Source organism: Cornus florida, unplaced genomic scaffold, assembly GCF_030987335.1.
Source record: "Cornus florida cultivar Cherokee Brave unplaced genomic scaffold, ASM3098733v1 CherokeeBrave_3.0.0_Hap2_Chr09, whole genome shotgun sequence".
Taxonomy (NCBI): domain Eukaryota; kingdom Viridiplantae; phylum Streptophyta; class Magnoliopsida; order Cornales; family Cornaceae; genus Cornus; species Cornus florida.
In genome coordinates, this window is record NW_026775579.1 from 79,563,267 (window position 1) to 79,587,921 (window position 24,655).

The following is a 24,655-nucleotide window of genomic DNA, read 5'->3' on the forward strand; positions in this document are numbered from 1 at the left end:
TTTCCTTTTTTTTCAACCTATAATGGTAAGTTAGTAACTTGCAAAACCCGGCTGGCACTACTCGTAACATGTTACCTTCCCAAATGTTTTTTTGACAAATACATGTTAAATTTGCGAAAATTATTTTTTAGCCGATTCAGCCGGTGGTCGGTACTACTCTTTTAATCCGTACCGTTCGAATTTCCCGCGCCCTCCTCTCACAGTCCAATTTGTATGTATTTTGTTCATTTTTGTAATCGATTTGTTTATAGAAAAAAAATAAAATAAAATAAAATTTAAATTTTAATCGATTTGTTTGTTATCCTTAGAAAGTCCTTTTTATTTGAGGTTATGATCAAGTGATGCCATATGATCACACCTCTATCTTATGTGAGGGTATATTGGGTAAAAGTAAAACAAATAAATCTAGGGCTTCGTTGTTTTTTTTTTTTTTTCCTTACAACCAATATTATTATTATTATTTTTTTTAAGCTGGTAAGGAAGAGTAGGAGAAGGATGGGTGAGTCGAACCAAAGTTGCCACATGACTCAGGGGAGTGATTCTACCGCCCAACTCACATCTTTACAATCAACTGTTCGAACAAAATGTAATTTTGTTTGGTCTCATAACACATCTATTTATCTATAAATAAAAATGTGTACTCTCATATTTGAAGACCAACAAAATACCACTAAATAATAATACTTTACCATCAATAAATTGTGTCTATATATAAAAACATGTACTCTCATATTTGAAGACCAACAAAATGCCACCATATTATAACACTTGACCATCAATAAATTGGTTGAGATGTCGAAGTAACTTCTTCCTATTTCTTTCCAGAGTCTAATAACAATGCAATGCCATTTCAATTAATCAAAAGCCACAAGTAAGAGTAGTTTTATAAAAATTGGTTAATCTTGTATTTAAATTTAAATTTAATTATTTAAATGCCAATGTTGGACCATTATACTTGTTATTTTATTATTGTTTATTTAGGATTTCCTCTAACACTAGGTAATATAACAGTAAACATTTCAGACTGGACTTAATTGAAAATTGACTCAAATTATTGTTACTATGTGAACAAATTAAATTCAAGCTTATTTGATAGAACTTTTTAGTAAATGAGTCGAACTCAAATAATACATGACTCAATTTGTTTTGTTTTCAACACATGTTTGTGAACATGCTTACCAAGAACTTAAACACGGACTCATTCATTATATTTATTTGAATACATAATATTTTTTAGTCTTCTTAATTTATAATTCTAAAAATACTTGTCAAGAACTTAAAAAAATTGTAAAATATTTTTACAAAATTATGCTACCTCCGTTAAAAAAATTATACTACCCTTGTCCCAAACATGAGTCACCATTCTTCAAATGCAACATTCTTTTTGGTACAAAATGAGTGAAACACGACATCTTTTTGAAATAGAGAGAATAAAAAAGAGTTCTACGAGTATATGTATTTTTATAACTAATTTTTTTGAAAACAATTATTGGAAATGAACTTGAATAAGGTTTGACTCCGCTTTCATTACACAATTACACATTCCAAGAAAAACAGTTTAAAAATCTCTTATTTTTTAACGGCTGATTTTATTTAACCAGTGGGGACATTTAGAAGCGTTGTCGAAAGGAGCAGACACCAAATTACCAAAGCACCCCTATCTCCAACACTTATCAACACAATATTGCCGGGGCAAAGTTGACAGACAGCCAAAAGATTCGCACGAGACTGTGGTCAAAAGAGAATGTGTCTAAAAGATCGACAATCTTACAGGTGTTTCAACTCCAACTTTTACCTCCTCATCTCTCTCTCTTCAGACACCATCATTTCTCTCTGAAACCCATCTCAACACCCACCAATGTCCCATCTTCTTTCTTACCAAAACTTCACATTCACCCTTTAACACCTCCCTCTCTCTCTCTCTCTCTCTCTCTCTCAAACCCTTTTCGAATGCCAAATCAAAGACCCTTAATCTTAGCAATATATCAACCCTTCTCATATCAAACACTTCAATTTCTCTCTCTGAAACCCATCTCAGTGCCTCACCAAGTGCTCATATTTTCTCACATCAAAACTTCACATTCACCCATTAACCCATTCCCCTCCTCTCTCTTCAAATGCCTAATCAAAGACCCTTCTCACACTTCTTCTACAACACCATATTCTTCTTACTCTTACTCAACGTGGCTCTGGTAACCTCCAAATCGACGATCGAACCATGCTCGAACTCCGATTCGTGCAATGCCTTACTGGGCTACACACTCTACACCGACCTCAAGGTCTCGGAAGTGGCTTCCCTCTTCCAAATCGATCCCATTGCCCTCCTCACCGCCAATGCCATCGACATCTCCTACCCAGATTCCGAAAACCACATCCTCCCCTCTCAGCTCTTCCTCAATATCCCCATTGCCTGCTCTTGCGTCGACGGAATTCGCAAGTCCGTCTCGACCCATTACAAGACTCGCCCTTCTGACACTCTCTCAAGCATTGCGGACTCGGTTTATGGGGGTCTTGTGTCTGCTGATCAGATTCAGGAGGCCAATTCGATACCGGACCCTTCGGTTCTTGATGTTGGGCAGAGTATTGTTGTTCCTCTGCCCTGTGCTTGTTTTAATGGGAGTGATGATAATTTGCCGGCTGTTTATTTGTCGTATGTGGTGAAAATGGTGGATACATTGGCTGGGATTGCGGCTAGGTATTCGACTACCATTACTGATCTCATGACAGTGAATGCCTTGGGGAATGCAGCTATTGGAGCTGGTGATATACTGGCAATACCGATTTCAGGTAATTTTCGAGCTCCCTTTTATGCACCATTTTGTTTATAATTTTCTTGAGTAGCAGAAATTGATTGTTATCATGGCTTTATTTAGCACTGTTGGGTTATAGTATAATATATATTTTGTTGGGGAAAGTTTTAGTATTGGTGATGAAATTTTATACTTTAATTCAACATAAGCAATAACAAATAAAATAGAAACTTATGTTAAATTAGAAGAGAACACGATTCAAAGTAAATTACAATTTGAAAGAATTAAAATTGAAAACAGGTAATAGGAAATTAAATTTCAAGAAAAGCTGGCCTGATAGAGAGATGTCACTCCTTCCCTCAAGTGAGGTAAAAATGGTATTAGCAAGTTCCAAGATACCAATCAGCTCACAGTGGCATCTTCTCTATGTACACGACAATAGGAAGACTAGGTCCAAGCTTGTTGCCAATAAACATAAATGGATGCATACATACATATATAAGAATAGAATGGTGGAGAATATATCTTTATAAAGCGCATTAACTTCATTTTGAAATATGGTGAGCTCTATTTATAGGATTCAAATGTAATCGCTGAGATATTATAATTATAAAAATAATGATTCAAATGATATCCACCATAAATATAATTTAATTAGATTTTTATTAAAAAAAAATGCCAACATAATTTACACAGCCTAGGCTTGTTTAGTGAATTTATCGTTTAGTATCAACTATTGAGTTTCATGACATCAGCCATTGTTCTTATTGAAAATGTCATGTATCTTTTTGCTGTATGTGTGTGCATTGATTCAAGCACAAATCCATTTATATATTCATGTATTTTAGAATGAATAATAGTGTTGCTTCTTATTGAGGCGTTTCATTATTTTCCTCCCTCTTTTTGGTTGTCGCAGACTCAGTTGATTTCTGTATCCACATCCTTTTATTATTGATATTGATATTGCTTAGTCTGTTGGGTAAGTCATGGAGGTTGAACATTTTCCCCATCATTTTCTTGTGTCACAGCTTGTGCATCTAACTTTCCGGGATACACCTCGGATTATGGCTTGACTGTGCCAAATGGAAGTTATGCTATTACCGGGGGTCACTGTGTGCAGTGTAGTTGCGGGCCAGGAAGTAGCAGGTAATTCGAGTAACATGGAAGTTTCATTATAGTTCTTTCATATTATCTCAAAAGTGGATATGGTTCTAATTGATTTGATTGGGGGTTTTGTACAGTTTATACTGCATGCCAGCTTCACTGGCAGTTTCTTGTTCGAGCATGCAATGCAGAAACAGTAATCTCATTCTTGGAAATGTTACAGTTCAACAGAGTAGTGCTGGCTGCAATGTTACTTCATGTAGTTATGGTGGCTTTGTCAATGGCACTATTATGACCATGTGAGCTTCTCACATTTTCCATAAGTCTTCCCACACCCAAATATATATATATATATATATATATATATATATATATATATATATATATATCCCAGAATGTTAGATTTCTGTTTTATGGAGTTCTTATGGTTTAATCCTTCAATTTTGTTTCTATTCACTCTGCAGCCTGTCCACGTCTCTTCAACCTCGATGTCCAGGTAATTATTGATCAAGTGCTGTCCATCTAAGGGGTGTCTGGAAAGCACATGAAAATTGAATCATTCACATTTGGGGTTCTTGGATATTTTCCATACAAATTAAACAAGTTTATGGTTTTAAGCAGTGGCATTTGATATTTCAATACATGGCATAATTTTAATTTTTTCCCTCTACAATCCTTTGTTTTTTTCTTGAATTGTTAAAATTGACACAGGGCCGCAGCAATTTCCTCCACTTATAGCCCCACCTACTTCAGTAAGCAGGGACTCATTGTTTGTTCCAGCACCTTCACCTTCACCTTCACAGTCGGGTGGTGCTGCAACAACAATTCCAAAGTCTTCAGTGGTGCCTGGATCTGTCCCATCTCTTGGATTTCCACTAGCAAATGCCCCCAGCGGAAGTGTCTCCGGTGCTTGCTCCTTGGTGAATCCATTCACAAATTTGCCTGCAATTGTTTTAGGTTTGTTTTGCAAATTCATGGTGTCATTCTCACTGTAATTTTGGCCCTCAATTGCATGCCTAAATTGTGGTCTTCGTCCTCTGCATCAGGTCTTAGTTGTTTGTTTAGTTCTATTTATTATTAATGTCAGTACACTGATCTTTTGGATGCAGCCAACCAAGTTTGTTTTGGCTAACATTTTCCAATTGCCTTAACCTGTACCACCATGAATATAGTGACTGCATTATTTTTAGCAAGTCCTGGCATTGCAGGTGTCGAAATTTTAGATATCCTCATTTTGTGTCATCTTTGCTTTGTATTGTTGAACATCTTTTGAGATCTTCCTCTTTCTCTTTAAATTTAAGTATTTTAGTGTGGCTACTATGTGGTTTATTGTGCATTTTTTTTTTTTTTTTTTGGCTTTAAATTAGTAAGATTGAAATCTCGGGAATATTTTGTTCATTGTTATTAGGGAATCAGCAGGTTATATTGTTTTTTCCCTGCCATGGTTGGTTAACTAAGCCATGGGTATTTAACACAAACCTCATGGAGGCGGGTTTCTTACCTAGAACTCAAATACTCATTACACATCCTTACAGAACTGTGCCAGTACACATTGTGGGTTTATGCACGCACTGTTGCATGTGCACACATTTATGTTTCGAAACACACAAATGCACACAAAAGCTTTGGTGGTTGCAGAGGGATTTCACAGAGGAGGGACGGAATTGGTTGATATGGAGGTGGTGATGGTGGAGAGAGCATAGGGATTTCGCCCTGGGGGTCTCTTTATCTCTCTCCCTCCCATTACATACTGACCTAACAGGGATTTGCCAAGGGATTCTGACTTGGGGGTTGTAAAGAAATTGATGGTTTAGTAAGAAAGACAGAGGGAAAGTCAGTGGCGGGGGAGTGGTGGAGGGATGGAGACTGCAGTTTAGAGAGAGAAACAATGTGAGAAAGAGATGAAATGGTCATGGAAGAAGACAGTGGATATGGTCCATGTGGAGAAAATAGAATTTTCGATATGGTGGTGGAGAAATTTGAGAGGTACAAAAAATTTACCCTATAATTTTTCAAAGTTAAGAACACTATCTCCTACTCTTGCTGTTGAATTCTAGATCGAAGCAAAGAATTGTAATAGTGAACTCCGAGTTTATAGAGAGAATTAAAGATGGACTAAAAAGCCAAGACTTAAAAGAAAAAAATTCTGTGTAAGTGCTGGAACTCACTTTTAACAAAAGATTGATTTCCTTCTTGTTGAAGAATTTGAGGGGACAAGAGAGGCTTGTGGTCCTTCAGAAACTGTGTTTTGAATACAGTACATAATGTGCAAGAGATATCTACTTGACTGGTGGTTTATTCTGAGAAATTTTCATCTCTTTTGAGTTTGTCCTCAGCTTGCCTTCAAATGTAATAGTACTTGTCTATATTGCATTCAATTTGGCTTGAAATGAGAACCATTTTTGGTTCCTCATTTGCATGATGAAGAGCTACTAGACTGGCCCTGGAAACTGTTATTGGAGATGAAACGATACCCGTCTTACAACATAAATTTTATATATATATATATATATATATATATTAACTTTGGCAAGAAACACACTCACTCACATACATTTTTTTGTCCACAGTCACGCTCAAACTCTTTGATTATCTGCCTAGTTAATGCTTAAAATTGTTGTATATATGTTTTCTCTTCCCCATAGTTTCTCTCTTGTATTTCTATATAGATATATATATCTGTGTGTGTGTGTGCGCGCGCGCGATGTTATTCAAGTGAAGCAATTTTTTTCTTGTAACTTTCAATAATAAAGGCAATATTGCCATGGAAAAACTAGTATTTATTTATTAAAATTGAAGGACATTTCCCTCTTTTTCAAAGTAGAATTAACCTTTATAGTTCAACACACCCCCCAAACCCCTTACAACTGTTCACATTGAGTGGGTACAAAAGACAGAGTCTCCTTCTCAAGATCATGAAGAACCAGCAAGTTCTGCTGCTGAATGTTCCCGAATATCGACATTGCACCCGAAGCTCCCATAGCCAAACACACCAACCCCAAGCTCTCATCAGCAATCATATAATTCTCCACTGGCAGCTCCAAATCCAACCCCGTGAAGTGAAACTTCAGCTTCGGCACCATAATCTCAGTAACATTTTTCGTTGGCAAATCGAAGCACAGATCAAGTCCGGTAGTGTCCGATGACCCTGACACCCTAAGCTTCATCTGTGACATGAACTCCTCCTTCAGCACATCAAAAGCCTCCTTAAAGAGATACGTTATCGTTGTCCCGGAATCAATTATCATCCCACCGCTGCCATCTTCCTTCAATTTGAACAACGAATTCGATATGGGTAATAGGGTTTCACCAACTGTGATCCCTTCCAGTGATATGTAATAAAATGTAGGTAGATAAGGATTCTGTACTAGTGGTGTGACTTGTGTACCATGATTTGCACCACTGGTATAGTTCAAATCAGCTAGTGAGCCTAAAAGAAGAGTACTAGAACTAGTTTGGTTACCACCCATAGAGGTTAAACAGTATGAGAATTTTGTGACACCAAGCTGTGATGCGAGTGACAATGGTCCACGCCCTAGTCCCACTAGTCCTGACCCTTGGCCCAACCCTGACCCTTGGTTGTTCACACCGCAACCAAACCCTATTTTAGGTATGGGCACAACTTGCTTCAATGAGTCCTCAAATGTGAAGGTGTCCATGGCCATGAACCCTTCCGTGGACGATTGGTCGCCATACAAATACAAATATTTACAACCATTTTCACACTTGAATATGTTCATGTCCTTGCATAAATCACTAGAACATGAAACATTAGACCACGTAGAGGACTTGGCCGGATTGAAAACCGGAGTGGGTTGCTTGAAACACTTTGTGCATGGGCTGCATTGCGTCCATATCAAGTCACTCCCGGTGTCCATTATCATCGAAAAGGGTATCGCCGGAGTTCCGATCGACACGTTCATGAGGAACTCTCCGTTGCCGGCATGGACCGGGGCTTCGACTCCGTTGCCGGGTCCGGTGGCGGCCATTGAAGCTAGCCTCTGTAGCCTGTTTTTGGCGCGGTTGAGTGAACGTTGGACAAGTTGTAATTTGGAGAAATTGTGGCTAGAATCGATGTGGGATAGGCTGACTCGAAAACCATTTTGCATGGAGTGGTGATTGAGAACCTGGTTTGATGTGGAAGACACCAATGGAATAAGGATTAAAAGGTAAAGCATAGATGGAGCCATGAAAACTGCTAGTGTGTTGATGCAGAAAGTGAGGGAAGGAGATATATATGTGTGTGTGTGTGTGTGTGTGTGTGTGTATAACGTAAATAGAGAGACAGAGAGATGAAGGGACTGTAACTGTCAATAATGTAACATTAGGCGTTCAGAAAGTGGAGAAAGTGGTGCTCATAGTTAGTAAATATAATTGGATTTTCTTATTTATAATACTATATATATATATATAATAAAGTATCCATTATTAAAAATTCGAGTACACATATACTATTTTTCTTCTATTATGCCTTATATATATTTATTTTAATAATATAAAATATTAAAAATAATAAGAAAATATATAATGTTGTAGGGAGATGGAGATTTTACACCAATGAAGGGTTTGTAGAAATGGATAGATTAGTGATGATTCTAAAATATTAAACTGTTTATATATATAGATATATATATATATTTATATAATTGGGTGGAAATTTCTAAGAGATAAAAATTATGCATTAGATACTTATCAAAAAAAAAAAAAAATTATGCATTAGAAAGTGGGGATGAATTGAGTATGAATCGGTTCAATTACCACACGTTATGAAGTTTCATAATTAAGTTTTATTATAAATGATTCACTAGATCATGTCCCTTTTTTTTAAATCTTTTCAACTTCTGCATTGCTGTTTAGTATTTGTATTAAATTATTTTAAGTTTCATTACCTCACTAAAACAGGTCAAACAATGTTGTTCTTATACGTCAAATTTTACCACTTTAATAATAATAAAATTTCACTATGATAATTGTGATCAGTAAAAAAAAAAAAAAACGCACACTAGGGAGAGTTACAAATAGGATTGCAAACAGAGACGGATTAGAAAAATAAGTGGGGGGGCAATTGTGAAATTGTTTTAATAGGGGTAGTAATGTAATTTTATAGGTATATATATCAAAATTTTAAAAATATTAGAATATAACACTAAAAAAATTTATTGCAAATTGAATTGGATAACCTCCCTGATCACTTGATTACGTAATACTTTATTTGATAGTAATTAATTCTCTTAAAATTGTTGGGATTGTTTTGGTTTTGGTTCGTTCGTTCTAGACCAAATCCAACGTTGTGCAACTCTAATAAGATTAAACTATTAATAATTTTGATACCAATTTGACTAACCGATTTTGTTTATTTATTTATTTAAATATCCTAAGAGACTGTGAACCAGTAACACCATTACACTTCTCGTAGATAAAGATGGAGGTATCGTTAGATACTGATGCAGAGATATTTTGGTTCGGTGTTTAAATATATATATATAAATTGGACATTAAGTATAAAATACAATAAAATGACATTTCTTGAACTTGTTTAGTTTCCCTGGCTCGGGGATAGGGACGACAAAATATTTTGCCCCATTGGGTACTCACCCCACTCAGTCTCATTTAGATCGAATATGAGGTGGTTAAATAGCTTTGGGATAGAATGGGAGTTAGGATTGAAAACCCATATAATTAAAGGTAGTGTAACTGTTCTTTTTATAGTGATAAATTATAATTTTGTCCTTATATTTTATTTTGTATGCAATAATATTACATATATATTAAGCAAATCAAAATTTATTAGAATAATGTTTGCCTTGGCAGCATAAGAAGGAACTTTCTTTTTATGTTGAGGTGGCCAATAAAATTTTCACATATGTTAAAAAAATTAAGACAAAAGAAAAGAATGTTTGCAGATAATAAAAACTCATCCATTTACTCTTTTACATCAACTCTCCTTGCATTAATAGAAAAAGAAAATAAATGTCTCCTCTCTCTGTAAATATACATCTACACATATATCTATATACAGTAGTGTTCAATTACTCCCTGGTATATAGTAGTGTTCAATTGCTGAGCAAAGAGCAATATACTAACTTTTACTTATAACCTTAAGATCTAATCATATTGTTAATTGAAACATGTACACATATTTTAGGTAATTGTCCTTCTTTTAATTAGTCATTAATTATGAAATGACCATACTGGATTTTTTTTTTTTAAATAATAATAATTTTTATAATTTGATTAGACTTTAACTATGGCCCTTTCTACCACTGTCGGTCCATCACCACCACCCACCTCCACCCCACTGCCATGACCACCTCCCCCAACCACACCACAAACACTGCCACCTCTATCACCATCATACTGCTACCCACTACCACCACCACATACACTAAAAATTATAAGGACGCCAATTAATTTGTAGATTTGGTAATTATTAGTCAAAAGTAAACATCAAATCTGTCTGGGTAGAGGTGGTGTGGTGTAGGTGGTGGTGTGGTGGCGGGGTAGAGGTGACAGTGGCAATGGGGTAATGACAGTTCATGGTTAAATATATATGTATTTTTCTTTAAGAATATATTCAGTATAGTCATTTCATAATTAATGGCTAATTAAAATAATATTAATTTTCTAAAATAATTATTCTCCCTCGTAGCTGTTGGATTAGATTTTAAGGTTATGAGTAAAAGTGAGTATATTGCTCATGCTCAAAGAACGATTGAACACTACTTTATATGTATATATATATTTCTGTGTGTTGAATCTTCTCTTAAATTAAGATCATTGTTTAAAATAGCGAAATCAAATTTAAAGACTTCTTTCCATCAAAATTAAAGTACGAATACACCTCTCTCCTCCACCAATCAATTTGCTCCATTTTTGTATTCAAACAACTCTGTATTTTGAGATGGGTCTGATGTATACATGTATATAGATCAACCGGTAATTGGTGGGTTAAATTTGATCTCAAAATTTTAAGCAATGCTCTTAATTTAAGAGAAGATTCAACATACAAGAAGAAATATATATATACACACACATATATAAAAATATGTGTAGATATGTATTTACAATGGGAGAGCGACATAATATTTTTATTTTTATTTTTTTTTTAATGCAAGGGGATTGGTTTTTATTATTTGTTGTCATTCTTTTTTTTGTTTTAAATTTTTTAACACATGTTGAAGTTTTATTGGGTTACCTCAACAAAGGAAGGAAGTTCCTACTTATGCCGTCTAAGACAAACATTATTCAATTTATTATATTCAAATCACTAAATATTCTTATTTAAGAATTTTTATGTATTATTTTGATATTTAAACAATAATTTTAGTCTTGATTTTTAATTGAGAAGTTGAATTTTATTTTTATCTGTATAAGAGAAAAAAATTTATTAGCATGGTTAAAAATTTGTTTTAATATTTATTTTCTTTAAATTCATATTATAATTACAAAAATATTTTACAAAACTCGTCAAGTGACTCAAGTCCTCGCCCAGCCCCATTTAATAAATAATTTTGAAAAGGAATGGAGGTGACTGTTCTAAATACGGATGAAAATAGCGGTCCCAAATTGCCCCCATTACCATCCCGACTCGAAGCGAGGCAGATTAGTTTCCCCGATGAAATATGGGATAACTCTTCTGTTAAAAAATAATAATAATAATAATTATTAATTAATTGATTGATTTTCCGTACGATGTCCTAAGCTTTTTGGAAATATTGAATTTCGTTTTTCCAGTTTATATTCGCACGCTGTGGACTCTGGAAGATTCAATCTCTCTCACACTCACACACAGACGATCCTTTTGAAAAACCAAAACGAAAGTATGACACCAGTTTCATCGAAGCAATACACAGGTCTTCCCCCTCTCTCTCTCCACACACTTGTATGCACAGGCGCTTGAATGTGAATAATACAATCACACACACACACACACACACACACACACACACACACATATATAAATGTGTCTCTTATGAATTCGTATTTGATTCTGTAATTGCAGATGATGTTAGCCTTCTCATGGTCTTGATGGACACAAACCCTTTCTTCTGGAGCGCAGCAAAAAACAGCCTTGCATTTTCCAATTTTCTCTCTCATGTAACTATATAAACCCTAACTTTCTCTCTCTAAAACTAATATCCTAATTCACCGACTCTCACCTTCACGAATTCACACAGGTCCTTTCATTCTTGAACTCCATTCTACTTCTCAACCAAGTCAATCAAGTGGTCGTCATCGCCACTGGCTTAAATTCGTGCGAGTACGTCTATGATTCGTCTTCAAATGAGGTTGCGCCGAATCAGAGGGCGGAGAGTTTGTTGCAGAAGTTGGAGGATTTCGTGATTAAGGATGAAAAGCTGAGCAAGGAAGAGTCGGTTGATGGGATTGGAGCTTCACTGTTATCAGGGTCTTTGTCGATGGCACTTTGTTGTATCCTTTTTTTTTTTTTTAACAAGTTGCACTTTGTTGTATCCTTATAATTGATTGGTCATATTTTGCTTATATATACGCACACATTGTACAAAAATATTGTTTGATTTGACTTTTATTGATAGATATACAGAGGGTGTTCCGATCAGGACCGCTTCATCCCCAGCCTCGAGTGAGTTTTTATAGTTTTATACAAATTCTTACAAGTAATCTCTATCAGGAAATTTGCATTGCTATAACTATTTCTGTTAACTTATTTTAATGTGTAGAATTGAGCAATTATATTAGAATTTTGATTTTACAAATTAGTATCTATACATACCTGGTGTCCTAAACTTTGGCCAATGTTATTTGCACAAAAAGTTTTTTTTCCTGCTTTGTGTAGTTTGTTTGGTTTTTTTCAAACTTTTGTAGTTGATGGAGCTTATTCAGTGTGGCTTTTTACAATCAAAATTTAACATGGTGGACTTGGACATGGATCGGATAGCTTATTTCTTTTATATTTTACATCTAATTTATTGACATCATATACCTTTTTGTTGCTATTGGCTTTGAGGTGGAAAAATTAAGCAATTCTATCAGATTCTTAGGATAAATTCTGGCTGGCAAAAGTTTGCTACGGAAAGCAAAGGTAGAATTAAGATTGTGCTACCTGTGGTAAATGATATCCACTCTAATATTTTGTCTATGTTGTTAAGCAGCAATTATCAAACTAAGTGTTGAGGGTTGATGGTGAAATTCCTTGTATATTGGTTTTTTATTTTGTTGTGTTGTATAATGTAGCAGCTTGATTTTGGAAAGGGAATTGAATTCTTGCTCAAATAATTAACTTCCTGATCAACAGCAAGCACTAACTTAACATTATTCAAGCAGGAATCACGATTAAGAGATGCTAAAGCAATTTTAAAAGGATGATGATCCAGAGATGTGAAATTGTAGATGCGCACTAACTTATCTTATTCAATCTGTGGAGGCAAGAGCGTAGGTTAATTATCAAGAATAACAATTTAATAAATTATATATATATTTTTCAGTCGGTAAATGTCACTATTTTGTTTGAAGAAACACATGATATGCTTGTATGAGGCTAGCTACTTTACCTCCAACACTATTGGTATTTGATTTTCTTTTCATTTTTGGTTTTTACATACTAAAGTTTTGTCGTGCATCCCAGTTAATTGACATGGAAACCCGAGTTTTGATCTAATTGCCAAAAAATGTTTTTAACATTAAAATGTCATTCTCTTATTTGCAGTCATTGCATATTTACTTTCTTTTGTTGAAACGTATTGAGCTCCATATTTTCTCTACTTTTAATAACAAAAATGTATGTATGGAGATGTATCCATATACAGACTTGGATCACTTTTCTTGATCCAGAACCATTTTTACACTTGGATCTTAGTGAAAAGGCTGAGAAAGGTATAGGACCATTTTGTGTGCGTTTCTACCTTTTTCCCCTTTCTCTCTTTATAATTTATTATTTTCTTTAAAAAAAAAAAACTAAACTCCTTAAACACAACATTGCCAATGCTTCCAAGTGTTGCAGTGGGTGCTAGTGTAATTATAGAACTCAAGATGTTACCGAAATGAACATATGTCATTCACAACCAAGCTTAGAGAGCAAGAAGTCTCATCCTTGGCCGACATGTATATGTATGACCTAGAAGCTTATTAGGTGAAATAATGCCAAAGGTGGGTTCCATGTTTAGCCTTCCCCTCCTAGCTTCCTGTGTATGAAGGATTTACAGTGGGTAATGCACTTTATGGAAGGTTATTAGGCTGTTGATATTTCTATTTCTTTTAAGAAACAAGCTGGTTTTTACGTGAAACTGAAGTTACTTTATTTTCAGCATTTAATTTATAGGGAAAAATATATGAAGATTTGTTGATTGATGCATTTAATTTCTACGGAAAGGTGATTTTATTTTGTTAAAAAAAAAAAATTCTTCAGATCATATTTTGAGTATTGGTTCAAAATTTCAAATGTGCTACTGATGAGTTTTACGAAAGGTGTGTTAGAAATAAAATGTTGTGGGTCATTCTTTACTGCTACAATCAATTAGATAATAGTTTATCTCTTTATGCTGAATCCTTTTGTTATCACTGACGGTTGTTTCTCCTTTCAAAAATGTGAACATGCAATACACATTTCATGAATACCTCGCTTAGCCCATACATCCCATAATCTGGTGGTATTTAAATTGCAATGCACTATGGTTTTCGTTATATTTTGCTGCAATGGTTGTGATAAGCTGTGGATGCATATAAATCAATTGGCTTTGTTCCATAATCCTGCCTCTATGCATGTATTTTAGCCATGTGTTCATTAGTTATTGTCATTATTGATTCTTTGTTACATGAAATGTGCATATTTACTAATGAAGTGACTGACAAATGGCGGCAGATATTGTGTTTGCATGGATCCCCAGATGGGCCGGAACAGTATGTTTTTTAATCTTTTGCAGTATTTACATTTTCTTCTCCATAAGCTTTTACTCTGAAAGATTCTCTTTGCAGATATGTCGCAATCATGAATGCAATATTTTCAGCTCAGCGTTCAATGGTAATGTAAATTGTTGAATATTAAGGATTTTCTTTCTGCAGTTACACTAGTACCATTCCTTTTGGGTAAATTTGGAAACCCTAATTTTTTTTTTTTTTTAATTTTAATTTTGTTTATCAATGTTTTTGTTGTTGTTGTCGTCGTCGTCATTATTCAGCTCTGTATGTAATGATATCCGTTATTGAGAAATATACCTGATCAAAGATCTGAGAATTTCAAGAATTTGGAAAAGTTGAACTGTATGTTGACAGCTAGGAATTTGGCCTCAAGTGTTGTAAAGGTTAAAATTGAAGATGTTTTGGTAAAATAAGATTAGCTTGAATTAGTTTGAAAGTATGTGTCATCTGGAGTCATTTTAAATAAATTAATCAAAAGCAGAAACAAGAAAGAAAAATTAAAAATTAACACCAGCTTTTCTACAAAATAATGGCCAAAATTTTAATGGTTTTCAAGAAGCTTCATTCTTAATTGTTGTGGACATGAGTAGATAACCTTCAGTCAAATTAGGATAATGGATGATTGGTTATCTATACATTTTCATTTCAGTGCACGCAATAAAAAAAATTCATATTACTGAATATGTGCATCTGAAACCCTGTATTGGTCTTAATACCATAAATTTACATTGGAAAATTGTGTAGTATCAGAACTGCATCTGCCTGAAATCATACGTACTTTCAAATACTAAACATGTACAAGAGATTTGGCATTTTGTCCAGAGCTATAATTTTTTGTTGGTTTATGGTATAAACTATAAAGATAGAAATCTTTTACTTATTATTGCTCCTCTTGTAGCTTAAGTAGGAATCGTTTAAAATGAACTTAAAAACTAAACAAAGTACTGGGGTGATACTATAATTGTTCAGAATGCTATTACCTTGGATAGAATCTGAGGCTTACTGCCTTTGTGGATTTTGGGTTTATGTTCTAATAATATCATGTATGTAAGAAGTGAATTTTGAGCATAATGGTTACTTAACCAAAAAAAAATATATGTTTTGAGCATAATGGTTGAAACCCTAAATTTTTATAGGAAATTAAGTACCCTTCTGTTTTATTCAGATTTCTCAAGTTACGTAATTTTGGAAAAAATAAGTGACTAGTTGACTCTCTGATAAATAACGATAATGGCAGACACTAAAGTTAATTAATAAAATTACTAAGTATCAATAGATATATATATATATATATATATATATCCGGCTAGCCAAAACTTACTCTTTTCACACGCATACAAACAGAAAGAGAGGAGAGACACTTCTTATATTTGCATTCGCAAGTTTCATACAAATATTGTATGCCTATTGCTTTCTTCTTTAAAGCCAAAATATATAAATACTGTATTAACATTTAAATTAATTATTTATTAAGTTAAAGATGGTTGAGTAAGATAAGTCATCTAACATGACATATGTGAGAACATTAGTAAATTACTTGTAAAAAAAATTTGTGAGAACATTAGTAAATTTCTGCATATGTTGGTGTTTGCATATTTTATACTAATAATCAATAGTAGAAGGAAATTTTAAAAAAATTATTAATTAGTAGCATTATAAATTATCCACCATGGATATAAGTTGGTCTTCTCGAGAACCAACAATTTAATTGTAGGTTAACTATTAATACTAGAGAGTCATCTGCAGTCACTTTGAAGTTGCGAACAATGGGGTCCCATTTTATGGTCCTATACTTGGATTTATGGTTTGTTTAGATACCATTCAAAATGTACGAGTTGCTAATTATCTTCATCTGACTGTCTTGATGAGTTTGAAAACTTTCTAAATTTCATTGATTTGTAATTGTTGTGAGTTAATGATATGTAATGGCATTCATCCCGTAATGTCAATGATTTTGAAATGTCTAAATATAGTCAATTTGTTTCCTGCTGCAGGTACCTATAGATTCTTGTTTTATAGGAACACATAATTCTGCTTTCCTCCAGCAGGTAGTGTGCGTGTTATTTTCAGGTTTTGGGAATTCCTACTGTTAAATTCTTACATCTTTAGCAAGATCTGTCTGTTGCTTTTACTGATCATTTGTGGTAATAATTGAACGACAGGCTTCTTACATAACCAAGGGTGTATATTTTAAACCCCCGCAACTGGATGGACTGTTTCAATATCTATCAGTAGGTTCTTAACTTAATCGGGTAATTTGGAAGCAATTCAGAATTGTGAGTTTTATCATTCAATCTTGTTTGTTGCCTCTTGAGCTGCACATACTTAGTTCTTCTTTTATTAAAGCATGCACTTTAGCTCCAAGTTTCTGAAAGTTATTTCCTATGGCTGTCTTTAAAAGCTGACAGTGAATTGATTTTCTCAAGAAAAAAATTAAAAGAATCATGGAATTATTTGAAGTTTCCATCTTTGGGTCTTTCAAGTTCCCCTTCTCTCCCTCCCTTCTGATAAGAATATTGCTGGCTGAAGTTAACTGTGTATGGGATATGCGAGACACGGTAGACCGGGAGCATGCAATACCTTATTGGCTCAGTATTTCATTGGTGGATAGTAAACTAAGTTCACACCTGGGTGGAACTTTCTTAAGTTCACTTGTAAGCACTTCATAATCCGGCTGGAACTTTCATAATAATTCTATGAGATGCCCAAGTAAGTACTTCACCACTGTTAAAGATTTGATGGTATACACTTTTAGGAGCGGTTTCTTTTTTCGCTAGTTTTTCTTTAGCCTTCTTTTTGTCCAAAAGTGTAAAGTTCTTCTCTATCATTTGCATGAATTTATCTTATTTGCTTTGTAATATTATCATTTCATTGTTTTTCTTAATTTATGTAAAATTAATCCAGATTAGCATGAGTTCCATTAACAGCCGCATCCTCTCTGTTAACTCCCACTATGATATCATCATTTGCCATCCCTTCGCTTTTTAATGGAACCAAATTACGTCGTTACTATTCAAGACTATTGGTTTCTCGTTCTTGAAGTTGAATGCCTTTATTTTTTTATTTTTTTTCCTTTTCTCTAGTATGATATTACCATTGAATTCCTGGATACACGGTAAGAAATTTTTTCTTGTTTTCAATTGAGCATCTTCAGCTTTTACTGTATAAACTAATTTTCTTTCGCCTGTTTAAGGTAACTGTTCTGAATATTGGATGATGTGCTTGGCTTTTGTCTTCCTTTTGTGTTTCTCTGTTTGGATACCAATGTGAGATTGTTTGCTACATGCAGACAGTATTTGCAACTGATTTGCATTCTCGCAGCTTTTTACAACATCCGAAGACCACAGGAGTTGATTTCCGTGCCTCGTAAGTTATCAATGGCAATTTTAATTGTAAATGTGTTTGTTATCTTTACACTTGCTATTCATTTTTAATCTTATAATTTTTTCCCTTCAAGCTAGGCGAGAACAACTCTATGTGTATATATATATTTTCCTGGTAAATAACTCTATACCGTAACTTTGTAGAATATTTTGGTCTCAATATTTAATATTGTTCTTGATGGTCATCCCTATTACAGGGAAATAATACATTATTATTCTCTCGTCATACATGTTTAGAATTAGAGCAACTAATGTAGTTTACGAGCCTCTTATTTTTTTTATTTTTTCTTCTTCTTCTTCTTCTTCTTCTTTCTTCCCAATGATGTTATTTCTTTGTTCTTCTGTAACTTTGTGGAGTCTTATTACAACATCTTCTGTAAATGCTTGAAACATCATCTACTTTTGTGCAATCATTTAGATTAGTTGTTACATCAAGCAACAAGGCAAGCAACAATTTTGATATTGTTGCTTTTAATCACAAACTACATTTTTTTCTTTGCAATATCATTTATCATTATCTTCTTCATCATATTTGCTTTCCTGCATGCAATTCCTATTTATAACTTCATACGATTGCCGTATTGTTCCTTCAATTTCACTATAGGAAGTTTTTGTATTTGTTTATTGGTTGTCTCCCCCTTATCCATGCGCTAATTTCTATTTGTTGTTATTGCAATTAGCCATATAAAAAAACTCTGAAATTTGCAGGTGTTTTTGCCACAAAAACGCTATTGATATGGGCTACATATGTTCTGTTTGTTTGTCTATATTCTGCAAGCATCACAAGAAATGTTCAACCTGTGGGTAAGCATTTGTTGCTCTCTCAAATTTCATTATTTGCGATACCTGCCCTTGTCAAAGTCTATATATCCCATTTTTCCCTCTTTACATGCTGCATTAGTCCCGACCATGTAAAAATTTATCGTATTTATAGTTGTCTTTGCTGCCCTTGTCTAATTACTAGTTTGACACAATATGTGTGATCTTAGTAAAACATTTACTCTTCTATTAGTATTTTTTTAGATCCCTTGGTTTTTCTAGAATAATGGAGCGACTTTGTGTCTTTATCAAATAAAAAATAGTAATGGTGTCGAAATCTTTTTATTTTTATCAACATTGGAATGCAGGTCAGTTTTTGGTCAGGCCCAGACAAATATTCCTTCAACTTCAAATCAGAAGAGAAAGACTCCAGATTCATAGTCTTCCTGTCCTAAAAAGTTTATGTAGTTGACTAAAGAATTTTTGGTGGTGCTTCTTTCAGTCATCTGTAATTCAAATTTTAAGTCATTTCCCAATATTATTTCTACACATTTAATATCGGAGGCTGTTCGGGAAATCGGGAAATCGAAAAATCTGGCCTGCTGAACATGATATGAGCCCTAATTGCTGAGATTGTACTGGTTGAATATAAAGGATGAATGGCTTTCTCTGTAGTTCAGTTTATGAAGTCATTTTACAATATTAGTTCTACAAGTTTAATATTGGAGGCTGCTGTGAGGAAAAAAAAAATTTGGTCTGCTGAACATGAAATGAGCCCAAATTGCTGACATTGTTCTGGTTGAATAGAAAGGATGAATGGCTAAATTTTCATGCACAGGAGTTTCTTGTCTCGTACAAACCTTTCAAAAAATATATATGTGCATATACACTAATGTCAACCAAATAAGCACTGAATTGGATTTGGAATTGGAGAAATTTTAATATAAATTTTGAGTTAAATTTTTTCTAATCTCAAATTCAAGCACCGATTCGATTCTTAAACATAACATTAGTGTTATCCTCCCAATTAAAGTCACTCGAATAAAACTCATTGACCAACCAACTAAAAGAAACAAATCACTGGAATAGAGTTCGAGTTCACAAACTCAGCAATAAACTCTTTAAGATAATCAAAATAAATTTAAAATTTTCATGCATAAGTTAGTCAAGTTTCATATAATATTTAAGTGGGAATTGCAAAAAAAAACCCTTGACTATTATCCATTTGCAAGAAACTCCCCTCAACTATAAGGAGGGGGTGATTTAACTTACCTCTGTTTAACAATCTTGTAATGTAATTTTATCTGACCAAATTATCCTTACATCTGGTCGGTAGCTTCTGTTGGGTCTTCACCACGTGAGGACAAAAAAAAAAAAAATTGGGTCTTCTCCCTCACTTTCTATGAACTGTGTAAGGAAAGAGAGAGCAATATATATAAAAAAAATACACAGGGAGTGAACTCGAAAAATCGACCAAAATAAATTGTTTTTTCATTACTTACATAAAATCTTTAGAGGAACCATTGGGGCCTGCCGAAATTCTTCTCTCTTTCTCTCTCGATTCAATTGGTTTTGGATCAAATCTCACTGCCAACGGCCACTGTGGACTCACAACCTGCACAAGCAAAACAAATCATCATATCAATATATTACTGGCACGTGAGGTCATTTTGCCAAAGTATAAATAAATAAATTATATATCTGGTATGTAAATATTTTATTCTCAAGTATAGTTAGTCTGAAATCAGAATCATGATAATTATAAAGATGATTATGTCCACAATGGTTTCTCAGAAACCTCATGGATGTTCTAGTGTCCTTGTATTCGCGCTGAATTCTGAAGCAGAACTATTTTCATGAGTTAGGGATCCATACTTCCCAGAAAAAATATTTTTTTACACAGGAACATTAACTTATTGCAGGAAATTGATGAATCACTGGATCATCTTTCCAAAGAAGCATGGTAAATGTATATTATACCTTGGTTTGTCAATGTTCATTGAGGAACAAAAGATGAATGGATCTAAGTTAATGAAAAAACAATTTATTTTGGTTGATTTTGGAGCTCTCTCTGTGTGTATTTTTTATTTTTATTTTTATTTTTATATATTGCTCTCTTTTTTCTTACACAGTTCTTAGAAAGTGAGGGAGAAGACCCAATTTCTTATTATTTTTTTTAAAATTTTTTTTTTTTCATGTGGTGAAGACCCAACTAAAGCTACTCACCCATATGTAAGGGTAATTTGGTCAGAAAAAATTGCCTTACAAGATTGTTATACGGATGTAAGTTAAATCACCCCCTCCTGATAGTTGAGGGGGGTTTTTTGCCAAAAACATTCATAAGGAGAGTTTCTTACAAATTAACTAGTATATTTCTTTCCAACCACAACGTTGGGAAAAAAAAAACAAAAAAAAAAATTCCGCTTATAAACTATAGCAATGCTGAATTATTCATATCTCATTATAATCTTAATTCATCCCAGACAATAATTAATAACATTTTAAAAACAAAAACTGAAGTTCAGAGCTATAATTTTTCTTGCTTTGTGAAGTTAATCGTTCTTAGAAAATTCTTGGTGCATGCTTCAGAGCTCCATTAGTTCCGCAACCATGGCGGCAAGGCCCAATCTTATTCAACTTGATCCACGCTTATCTTTGTTTCTATGTCGTTTTTGTGAAATCCACATTTGAGCTCAGTTGGTTTGGATGTAAAATATTTTTTAAAAAATAATTTTTTATTTTTGGTGTTTGATTGTAATAAAATATTTACGAATAAAAAATATTAAAATGTACCCAAAAAAAAAATTGCTTTTATACGTCTTCCGGCCTGCTCGATGGACTGAACCTCAATTTAAACCTTTGCCAAATACCAAAAAATAAGTATACATATATATTACCTAAAAAAAATAAAATCTTTTCGGATAAAAATATTTTTTCGGTCAAACAAACAGAGCTTTGGTTCATTCAGCATTTTATGTGAACTTGCGACGCCACTAAAATTCCTTTTGCCAGAATGTAGGTTTAATATATATACACATGATCACAAATGACAACCATATCTAAAGGGTAAGACCATGTTTGGCATCGACCAACAAAAGAAAATCGTTTTCTTGAAAAAAAAAAAAAAAAAAAAAAAAAAAAAAAAAAGTTAAAAAAGGGCCCTGTTTGTCTTCTACCAAAAGCGGGAAAAAAAAAACAAAAAATGTACTGTAGTAAAAAGGCAGGTCAATACAAAATCTACAGATTGTTATAATTTTTAATCAAAATACAGTTACACTGATCTCTCAAACCCATTTCAGAGTCTGCAGAACTACAATCCCTCTATCTCTATCTCTATATATACACGTACGGTTGAATTGACCCTCTCTCTCTCTCTCTCTCTCTTTCTTGAATTTCAATCTTGAATGAGCAAGAACCTGAAACCATCGTCCACATTTCTTCATTTGTCCCTTTAATGCTCTGTTTTTGTATTCAATCTATCTCAGATTGCTAGTTCAGAGCTATACATATTCTTGATCTGTGAAGTTAATCGTTCTTAGAAAATTCTTGGTGCATGCTTCGGAGCTCCATTATTTCTGCAACCATGGCGGCACGGCTTATTCAACTCGATTCACGTGTACCTTTGTTTCTCTGTAGTTTTTGTGAAACCCCCATTGCCATAAGCGCTGATCACATGTTCGTGGTACGCAAACTCTCTCTCTCTCTCTCTCTCTCTCACACACACACACACACACTTCGAATTTGTGCTTAAATTCTCGTTGCTGTTGAAAATTTTCATTCTTTAGGGTTCTTGATACGTACAGAGTCTATCTATTGTGGAGTAATTTGGTTGTTCCTTATGTTTAAAGCATTATATGTGTGTGCACTGTGTAAATTTTGTACAGTTTTGAGGTTCATTATCTTTTAAAGCATTATATGTATGTGTGTGTGTGCACTGTGTGAATTTGTGCTTGAATGCTCGATGCTGTTGAAAATGTTCATTCTTGAGGGTTCTTGATACATAGGGCAGAGTCTGCCGATTGTCCACTGTGTGCACTTTGTGAATTTTGTAATGCCATTTCTAATTCCGTCACAAAGTTACTACACTTGGTCACTTCCAAAACATGAGTAATTTGAGATGTAAATTGGGCCGAATTAGATTAAAAGATAAATGTAAAAACAGAGTTCTCTCTGTGAACAAAATATGTTTAATTAATTTACTTGTATATTTAATTCTTGTATTAGAACGATGTTATTCTGATATATATAGTTCTATATATGAATGCATATATATATATATTGAAGACAAAGAATTGTTGGAATATGAAGCTACTAAAACTTCTGGAATGATAATTACAAGGAAAAAATAAATGAAAAATGAGAAGAAAATCTTTTGGAGATTGAATTAAGATTGCAATCTCTTAAAAAGAAATAATTAAATTACAAAAATTAGCAATGTTGCACTAAACGTGATTAAGAAGTCTCTTGCTCATGCTGTATTCATATTATGTGTCTGACCTATAAAAATGGTGAATTTTTTTTTAGGTAATTCTATGCTACACACACGGATACGTGTATATATATATGTATTGGTGGAGAATTAAAACTAAACTATTTACTGATCAGCTTCTTGTTTATCTCTCAGCTAATCTGTTTGTAAATAATGCCAGATCAAAAAAGAATTCTCTGATCTCACTAATTGTTACCAATTTATTTTTCAGGAAACCAGATACCATAGAGGCATATTCCTAGACGCGTTTTTTTATCTTAGCATTTAGCTTTTGTGGCACAACCTATATGTATATGTGTGTATGCAGTGTCAATGTGTGCAACGATTTCAGTGGGCACGTGGATTGCAATTGTAATTACGAATGGAAATTTGTAAGATATTGGGTATTATTATTATTATTATTCTTCAAGTTCCAAGTGGGAAACCATAGAGCTTTATTTGACCGTCGTGGCTGTGTAATGCACGTTGCCTTGGACTTATTAAAACCATGTTGGATTTTGTTGGTCTAGAAACATTTGTGGCAACTCAAAATCTATGTTGGTTCTACATGAGCATCCAATTTTAGAGCTCATCACGTTTGTATAGAGAATTGTGGAGAATTGAAGAGAGGTGATGGATTCTAAAATATAAAAGAGTTTGTTGAAATTTATAGATTAGAAAATCTCAAAGAAGAATAGAGAGAATTGTAAAAATTGTAAGTATATAAATAGTTAGACGAAAAGTTTTAAGAAAAATCTTAATAATTGATTGTAATGTATGGTAACCATTCATTGAGAGAATAATCCCTATATAAAGAATGAAGTATTCATTTATAGTTATGAAATCTTAATATAGAGTTTAATTGTGAGAATGATAACATACTTAATGATAACGTCAACTTTCGAGCCGCAATACAAACCATTACCTTAACTTAAGTATCAATTGTGCACTGTAAATCCTAACTCCAGCAAAATTGTGATTCTTTTGTAATTCATAATACAAACCACTACCCTAACTTAAGAATCGATTGTCCAATGATTCCTTTTACTTAAACATCAAATTGTGAATTGATGGCAAGGTTGGGTAACTATGGAAGATATTCTGATTTATTATTAAGAAATTTAAGTTTGTATTAGATATCAACTCATTTTAATTTAGAATTTATTTTTAATTGGACAAATCGTATAAAACTCTCTTCTAATTTCAATTTTTAGCATTAAAAAAGATTGTCATAACCCCAAAATTTTGGTTGTTGCAATACTGCTCCCACCATTCAGAAAAATCATTTTCTAGGAAAC

At 33.6% G+C, this 24,655-nt stretch overlaps 3 protein-coding genes across 3 annotated transcripts; 2 read left to right on the forward strand and 1 right to left on the reverse strand.

The window, feature by feature from the left end:
• The first annotated feature begins 1,769 nt into the window (after positions 1-1,769).
• On the forward strand, positions 1,770-5,171 carry LOC132274546 (lysM domain-containing GPI-anchored protein 1-like). Its single transcript, XM_059775855.1, has 5 exons — positions 1,770-2,787; positions 3,779-3,896; positions 3,992-4,153; positions 4,319-4,350; positions 4,566-5,171. Exons 1-5 carry the CDS (start codon positions 2,118-2,120, stop codon positions 4,847-4,849), a joined length of 1,266 nt encoding a protein of 421 aa, XP_059631838.1. The 5' UTR covers positions 1,770-2,117; the 3' UTR covers positions 4,850-5,171.
• Positions 5,172-6,715: 1,544 nt separating this feature from the next.
• On the reverse strand, positions 6,716-9,256 carry LOC132272933 (aspartic proteinase nepenthesin-1-like). The gene is made up of 2 exons (XM_059773995.1): positions 9,238-9,256; positions 6,716-8,049 (listed from the first exon to the last, which is right to left on the reverse strand). The coding sequence occupies exons 1-2, from the start codon at positions 9,254-9,256 to the stop codon at positions 6,716-6,718; spliced, it is 1,353 nt and encodes a 450-aa protein (XP_059629978.1).
• A 2,278-nt stretch (positions 9,257-11,534) lies between these two features.
• On the forward strand, positions 11,535-19,589 carry LOC132274547 (general transcription and DNA repair factor IIH subunit TFB4). The gene is made up of 11 exons (XM_059775856.1): positions 11,535-11,707; positions 11,857-11,951; positions 12,032-12,284; positions 12,410-12,456; positions 14,692-14,729; positions 14,805-14,850; positions 16,742-16,795; positions 16,910-16,978; positions 18,037-18,113; positions 18,839-18,934; positions 19,258-19,589. The coding sequence occupies exons 1-11, from the start codon at positions 11,677-11,679 to the stop codon at positions 19,328-19,330; spliced, it is 879 nt and encodes a 292-aa protein (XP_059631839.1). The 5' UTR covers positions 11,535-11,676; the 3' UTR covers positions 19,331-19,589.
• Positions 19,590-24,655: the final 5,066 nt, after the last annotated feature.

Coding starts and splice junctions, on each gene's coding strand:
- LOC132274547 (XM_059775856.1), top strand. CDS start 11,677: ATGACACCAGTTTCATCGAAGCAATACACAG. Junction 12,285..12,409: donor TTTGTCGATGGCACTTTGTT/GTATCCTTTTTT, acceptor TTTTATTGATAG/ATATACAGAGGGTGTTCCGA. Junction 18,114..18,838: donor GGAGTTGATTTCCGTGCCTC/GTAAGTTATCAA, acceptor TGAAATTTGCAG/GTGTTTTTGCCACAAAAACG.
- LOC132274546 (XM_059775855.1), top strand. CDS start 2,118: ATGCCTAATCAAAGACCCTTCTCACACTTCTTCTACAACACCATATTC. Junction 2,788..3,778: donor ACTGGCAATACCGATTTCAG/GTAATTTTCGAG, acceptor CTTGTGTCACAG/CTTGTGCATCTAACTTTCCG. Junction 4,154..4,318: donor AATGGCACTATTATGACCAT/GTGAGCTTCTCA, acceptor TTCACTCTGCAG/CCTGTCCACGTCTCTTCAAC.